General features: G+C 35.1%; 1 protein-coding gene across 2 annotated transcripts in view; it reads right to left on the bottom strand.

The window, feature by feature from the left end:
* Nucleotides 1-550: 550 nt before the first annotated feature.
* LOC110464954 (tankyrase-2-like) overlaps nt 551-8155 on the bottom strand; it is a 10949-nt gene continuing 3344 nt past the window's right edge. For both annotated transcript variants that reach the window (XM_021520456.1, XM_021520455.1), the window contains exons 2-5: nt 6554-6795; nt 5397-5590; nt 4579-4707; nt 551-3720 (exon numbers count right to left, since the gene is read on the bottom strand). In XM_021520456.1, the coding sequence (XP_021376131.1) occupies nt 3514-3720; nt 4579-4707; nt 5397-5590; nt 6554-6731 (708 nt within the window). In that variant the 5' untranslated portion in view covers nt 6732-6795 and the 3' untranslated portion in view covers nt 551-3513. The remainder of the gene's footprint in view (nt 3721-4578; nt 4708-5396; nt 5591-6553; nt 6796-8155) is intronic.

Here is an 8155-nt window from a genome sequence, read left to right as displayed (position 1 = left end):
TGCTAACAGACTTGTATGTGTATCAATGTTTCATGTCAATATGGTACTGTGCCGTATGTATCGTACAACAAAATCATGGTACAACTGACACAATGTTAAGTAGACATCATTTTGTTGAGGACGGAGTGTGTCATTCACAGTACAGAAAGTACAGTACCTGAGGTACACACTTTAATCAGGCTATAACAATAAAGGGCTGAAAACTCAACCACATCAATAACAGAACAGGGTCAGTTTAAATATTGAAAAATTTAACAAACTTACTGCAAACTATCAGTGCTGTTCACAGACATAATAATAATAAATAATTATAATAATAATTCGAGGTTCTTATATACCGTACCGGTTTATCACAACCTAGTTCGTAGGTCGTCTCAAAGCGGTTCACAAATTATAAGCCGTGGTTATAGGGCCTTTGCAACCAGCCAATATCTTTCTCAACTCCCTGGGGAGCATACAGCTGGAGCTGCCATATCGGCGCCAACAGCTAGCATTCAACAATTCTAGCACTGCCCAACCACGTACTCATTTACAGCTGAGTAGACTGGAACAAGCGGAGTAAGGTATCTTGCTCAAAGATACAACACAGAGCCGTGCCGTGACTCGAACCCGCAACCCTTTGATCACGAGCCCGATGGCCTATCACTAGACTAACGTGCCTCACATGCATGGTCATTTTTCAATGTATGGTAATTTGTTTAACATAAACATCTCACCGTGCCAATGTTACAATGAACATTGACCTGCATTTAAATCTAAATCAGGGCATGTGCTGTTGAAAAATGACAGTATCGTAACAGAAAGGGTTACCTTTTATGGTTTGATATATAAAAAAATGGACAATTCAAAAGGTATAGGTGGCAGATTTTACCAGAAAGTAAAAAAAAATAAAAAAAGGGAAAAAATATTTGTTAAAGTTACCAAATGTTACCAGTACAACATCATGTTCAATTTAAGGAATAGCTCAATCGTTGTTATCAAAAATATATTTCTCTGTGACACAGAAAATAAAGTGTCAAATAGAACACAGACTATGGCAAAATGGTTTCTTATAGGCACATATTATACATTGCATCGTGTTCTGGTTTCTTGGTTTAGCACGCAAATACTAAATGAAAAATAAAACTGAACTGCAGCAAGAAGCAATATCGCTCCTGTCTAAAATTGCTAGTTAATAATCAAGGTTATTAATAGCTAACTATTACACCCCTACATATTTAAACTGGAATTGTCCAGTCTTTTCTTTAGTAAGGTTCAAAAGTGACTTTAGGGGTGAATGGGTCAATTCAATACACATTGATAAATTTTAGATATTTGTCAACATAATTATTGTGGAAAACAAAATATAACATGAAACAATCATGTTAGTTTATAGCATACAACGATACTGTGGTTTCTTCAGCAAAGAGCACGTTTCAATCTTCTATGAGAGCTGGTCAATGCTATCACAAGAAAAGTGTCCACAGTGGAAACTCGTCAGATTTACCTTAATACAAAATACTTTTCAGTATATGGGTAATAACAACAACTACTTAACATATAAAATCCACTTGGCATTAAATGACAACAAGTGTTTACGATCATAACACCGGGAAACAAATACTGGCAGACAAGACAAAAATCTCCTACATTTCAATACAGTAATCAATATTAGCAGAAACATCATAAAGCCACAATTGGTTAATGTTCACAACCTTACATTTATACAAACCACACAGGTGATAACGGAAACATTAAAAAGCCTGAGAGTTGTCACAATATATTGGAAAATGTGTATGTCGCAATACACAGGCATATATCGTATCAAATTGTAATACAGAAATGAAATATCGCTGTATCGCAATATTTTTCAGGAGCTTATATAATTATTTCATGTATTTGCTAGGTGTTTTAGCAATTCAAATTACTACAAATTCTAACAGGTAGGAAAATACCCATGAATAGGCTTTTGCTAGTGTTGGGAATCAGTTGTTAATATATGTGATTTTATAATCAATGGTTGGTTTAACAAAAATCTATGATTCGTCTTTAATAATAATTAATACATATGATTCAGTTTGATAACACTCTCACAACAATTTCTTTTCAAACTGAGTACCTTTCGCTTCTTGACATAATATTGGGATCTGTATCGTCATACATTTCTTCTGTATTGCAATATATTGTGATCTACTCCAGGCATATTGTGATATCCTCAAAAAGCTTAGAATGGTTTATGCTTATGACATTAGAACACATAATATTATTTAACTCCAGAATATTATAGCAGACATGGTCGAGTGTATAACATTGGCCTTCTATGCCAACAGTCAGGATGCGACCCTAAAAGGCTTTATAGCATGAAATATTAAGACATAGTGTTTTTCTCCCACCCACACAACTCCAGCAATAGAGTATAAAATGGTCTGGGTGGGTGTTTATGCAGTGTCTATGCTGTAGCATTCAAGCATATAAAAAAGATGCCATTGGAAGCATGGTCTAATTGCAAAACAGATCATAATGCATCTTCAGCACACACACAGGCATACACATACCTGGAAGTATTAGCCAGGTGGCATATGGCTAGTAGTTAATGCTAGGTAAAGCAGTTCCTGCAAATTCCTCAAAAATTGTATTGATTTATATATGTTACTGATTGTATGTATTGAATATCAATGTGAGTTAGAGTAGCTTATATTATTGTAGTTAGATAGGATGCTATATCAAATGTTGTAAGTTTATTTAAAATAGCAGCTTGTTCAGTTATTCTGAACACAAAACAGGAGATTGGAGGCCCATGTCCTAAAGGACATTATGTCTATGTATTAAAATTTCCTTTTTTTTTTTAATCTTCTATATTTTTAAGACATTATAAGAGTTGACTTTAAAGTTAATTCCTCCACCATAATACTCAACATATTTGATTTTGAAAAATTCAATTAGCAAAAGTAAATAATGTGTCATATAGATAAATGCATATATTGACTCTCAAATGTTATAATTGATGAAAATGCAAATATGTTTTACCCCAAAAAATGGGTAAATTGACAAAAAAAAATGCATATTACACTTATGTAGATAATAGATTGACAATCACATCCCACAATACTATAGTGTAACTATTCATTTGATTTTAAGAATATGTGACATCCTCTATTACAATGAACCTATTTCTATATACAGGTATACATATAAACATATAAATATATACTATTGATTACATTTTGTCGTGATGTTGTAACCTGGACATGAAAGTTATCGCATGAAGATGACTGCAAGGCTTGACAAGGTTAGCGATGATCGACTACATTTGCCTTGTTGATGATTTCTTTGGTTTGCATATAAAACATATTTCTATGTTTATTTCTATGTAATATTTAGTTGCTTTGTATCAATTTTAACAAGTTTATTAATATACCTATAGTACACAAAAATCTAGTACTGTCACAATAAGATTATCCTGCAAGGACATGATAATAGACGTTCCCTTACATCATCAACAGTAATAACCATATAATAACAGCGATCCAGAGACTAGCTGAAATTCTTCAGGGAGATGTAAGCCTTGATTTTTGTCGGCAAATTTAATGTGTCCATCTTGATCATCAGCGGCTCACCGAGCCTCTCTCTGACTTTGGTCCGACACATCTGTTGGAGTGAGGGTGGGTTCTTGGATAAATTCAATAGCCAATCACAGAACTGCTTATGAACATCCAGCTGTTTTGGAATATCACCTGTTTTCTGTGAACGAAATGTTTGGAAACACACAGGTGAAGGGGGGTCGTTTACAAAGTAGATCTTCAGAACTAGTGTAAATGTAGCTAATTACATATTAAGACAATCAAAACCTCACACTCAGTAGATTAAAATCTCACACTTGATAGGTCTAGAGATCACATTCAGCATATCAGTAGGTATAGAGCTCAAGAGCTCATACTTCCTACATCTAAGCCTAACACTCTAAATATAGATAAAGATAATAATACATAGAGAGCTCACACTAAATAGATCTAAAGCCTGCACTGTAAATAAAGAGCTCACACTAGATAGATCTAAAGCTCACTCTCCATAGATTTATAGCTTACACTTTCGCTCTCTGCACCCCTGGAATATGTCATAGCAAAATTGAAGGAACGATGATAGCTGTTTAATTGGTCTCAGGTAAAAAAGCCACTGACCAATCGCTAAGCTGATACCTGTACTTTGAAGATTACAAACGAGCAACACTCGACTCCAGAGCCTGTCATTTTTCACTGTTACGTGACCAAGAGATTCTTTTGAAGTACATCAAAGGATTGAACTAGTCTTCTTGTTTCATCAACAAGGTGGTACACACTGAGCCTTCAATTTTGCTATGACATGTTCCAGGGGTGCAGAGAGCGAAAGTGAGCGAAACCCCTGGATATCGAGGATGGGGACAGGAGAGCTCATAGTATTCCTAAATTTTCCGTGAACATTCAATAAGTGATCATTGAAACAAATTTCTATTGGAATTTTTCTGTTTTTATTTCAAAGTTATGTTTTTTTAGATGCATCTTCAAATTTATGGGTTTTCTTCATGCTCGAATGACCATTGTGAAGTTCATTGTTCAGCCTTACCTTGTTTCTGAATGAGGGTTTAGCTCCAGCTGCCAACAGGTACCGGATGACCTCCAGTTGACCACTGGATGCTGCCAGGTACATAGGTGTCACACCCCAGTTGTCCACCTGGTTTACATCAGCTCCATGCTGTATCAATGGGAAAAAACCCTATTAGTAACTTTAACTTTTATATTGATATATTATTTGTACAGTCCTTAGATAAATTTACCAATCACAATTGTTGTTATACTCTAAAAACTACAAGAACTATCACACAGGAATATTTTTCTATCAGAAAGTGTTCAAGTTATGAATATTATGGATTTTTACTCCTGTTTATTAGCTACAATTATATTTGTATCTTTCAAACATTACAAATTAAACTATCAGGGACTTGTCTTCAATCTAATGCAGGCTTTGAACTTTGCCTTACTTGCATGAATAGTAATTAATATAAGGTGACCTTGAACTTAGTCTTACTTGTAGGAGTACTAAGGTGACCTTGAACTAAGTCTTACCTGTATGAGTACTAAGGTGACCTTGAACTAAGTCTTACCTGTAAGAGTACTGAGGTGACCTTGAACTAAGTCTTACCTGTAAGAGTACTAAGGTGACCTTAAACTCAGTCTTACTTGTATCAATACTGAAGTAACCTTAAACCGTATTTGTATGTTTACTAAATAACTATGAAATCAGACTTATTTGTAAAAGATTTTATGCGACCTTGAACTCTGTCTTACTATGAGTTTTAAGGTGACCTTGAACCTTATTTACATAAACACTAAGGTGACCTTTAATTTTACTTATATAAATTCTAAGATGACCTTGAACCTTACTTGTATGAGTAGCAAGGCACATTCAGGGTAGAGTCCGACCACTGCATGTAACGCTGTCCCTCCATGTCGACAGTGGATGTTCACTAATGCACCACACTTCAAAAGCTCTTCCACACAAGACCTGTAGCCCTTGTAGGCAGCCCAGTACAATGGTGTCTTACCATAGTAGTCCTGGTGGTTCACACTAACAGTTCCTAGTCAGGAGAAGAAGTAAGGGTGAAGATGATGCTCATACCCCAATACTCATTCACCCCTGAAGACACATTTGAACTCTTCCAATTCAAAGGTTGGAATAGTTCATTATGAAATTCCAGGGGTGAATGAGTTAAATAAAGGCATATCAAAACTACAACAACAGAGGAAAATATCTTTTTGAAAACAAAATGATTCTTGTGTTTTGAACAATGAAACAGAACTGCTAGGTATGTCCAAGGTATATGTAATGAACAACAACACTAGTACAGTGACCTCTGGTCAATCTCTATTAACACAGGATTCTGTTTTATAGATGGACACTACAGCATCTGGAAGAAGAAGCTAATTACACTATGCACAATTACTGATTCTATAATTAATTTTCATGTAATTAAAACCATTTTGGCAAGACAGGATTACCTCCCTTTATACACTTACTTTGTCTGTTAGAGTTTGTTTATGTCCATAAAAGTAACATTTTAAACACCTTTTCTTCATATTTAAGAACTATTGAGAGCTAACTTGTAAACCTCACCATCATGCATTCAGTGTTGAATTATTCATAAATATTGAATTAAGTTTAAAACACATTCCAATTTTTACCACATCTGCAACTTATATGAGTAATGCTGTAGGAGTGGAAAAATTTCAAGGCCAGACAGGGTCTCTATAAACGCTCTATCGCTCTACCCAGTCCAGTTCCGCTATATTTATGTATATTTCTAGACGTCCGTATTATGTGTACTTTGTTTATGACGTCATTATTTTTGACGTCTTAAGTACATGTGTACTCGATTTATGATGTCACAAATAAAAAAAAAATCGCCTGAAGAGCCCCAAGATGGGCGAAAGCACTAGCGAATTATAGTCTTTGTGCTTTGTTTTTTATATATTTTTACCGTCACAAGGACGTTTAAAACTATTTATCACTACATGTATATATATATATATAGAATACCAACCTGATTTAATTATGATTTCTTGAATTCTTGAGAAATTTCCATGGCTGGCTGCGTAGTGAAGGTCAGTCCAGTTGAAGTGAAAGCTAGGGGGAGGTAACTTGTAGCTGTAGATGTAGGACGAACCTTTTAGTGATCTGGTCGGATCACACCACATCAGACTGCTGGCCTTACCCCCCATCTCACCCGATCATCACCGTCACATCATCGTAGCTTTAGTCAATCATCACTACGGATCAGGAAATCTGAAGCAAAGTGCAGCTTTATAGAAATCATTATAAAACATTACATAGCATCAATGATATCATATGATTTCATATAAAAGACTGCTTATAAATCTATTTTAAGTTGCCTTCAAATTCAATGTATGATATACTTGAACAATTATTTATTGTGTATACGTACAAATATCCAGTGCGTTCAAGTCAAGCAAGTATATTGTGATATTTAAAACACCCTACTTGGAAAATAAAGCCTATATATCTTTCACATGTATGTGTTGTTAGTATAAATGATGAGCATTGTACAATAAGTGTCAAAGATTCCTTAATTGCCTCATCTACAGGGAATTTCGTTTCCCTTTAGTTCAGCAGGAGAGCGTCCGACTAGAAGGTTTGAGCCCCAGCGAATGCATGCAATCTTTTCACTACTTCGTTCCTATTACAAACTGGTGCCTTTGACCCTGAATCATATTAAAGGTTGTGGAGAACCCTTGGTGGGGAGCAAAAGAACCTGGCCTAGTGGGCTGTATATAGTTGTCTTTGAGAGTGAAAACTTGGAAAAGAGGAGAGCAGTGTAAGGATATGCATTGTACATAATGTCAAAGTCATTTTACTAGATTCAGTTAGAGGGAATTTCTCTTTAGGTTATAATTATGAGGGACTGAGCATCCGACTAGAAAGTCTTGGATTGTGAGTTTGACCAACCCCCAGCAAACACCTGTATACTTTTCACTATACTTTCATCCTATTACATGTACAGCATATAACTTGGATTACTCATCTTCATTTCAAAATGACAGATCATCATCATCATCATCATCATAATCATCCATGAGTCTCAATTCCTGCTAGTGACAAGATTTTCAATATTATAGGAATTTCAACGTACACAAAAGTTGGAATTGCTTGCACTGTGGTATATCAGGTAAATACAATCAAGTGATATAATGTATTAATATATTGTTTAAATTCAATGTGTAGCAACTTTAATTTATATGGGCATGCATGAATAAAGATTAAATATGATAATACAAATGTTATTGTAAGCGGTAACTGTTACCCAAACGCTAGCCCGAATTTCCTGTGTTCCTGACACCTGATCATGACTCATCCATTTTGACAGTACCAGGCATCTATCTGTCAAAATGTCTACAATAAATATAAGTCTGGGCCGTTTTCGTTTAAACCGGTAGGACCACAGTTGTTCGTTTATTAAACAAGAGGCCCATGGGCCTTAACGTCACCTGATATATTTATACAGAGAGTTGATTTTGTTTTTAACATGAACAGAAATATTATTCAAAGTGACAAAAAACAATAAAACCACCTTACTCAATATCTAGCATACAGATTTCAGACTAAAAAGGATTTGAAACTAGCACCT

Source organism: Mizuhopecten yessoensis, unplaced genomic scaffold, assembly GCF_002113885.1.
Source record: "Mizuhopecten yessoensis strain PY_sf001 unplaced genomic scaffold, ASM211388v2 scaffold11043, whole genome shotgun sequence".
Lineage (NCBI taxonomy): Eukaryota > Metazoa > Mollusca > Bivalvia > Pectinida > Pectinidae > Mizuhopecten > Mizuhopecten yessoensis.
Note: the sequence above shows the minus strand (reverse complement) of the source record. Positions and strands in the feature narration are given on the sequence as shown.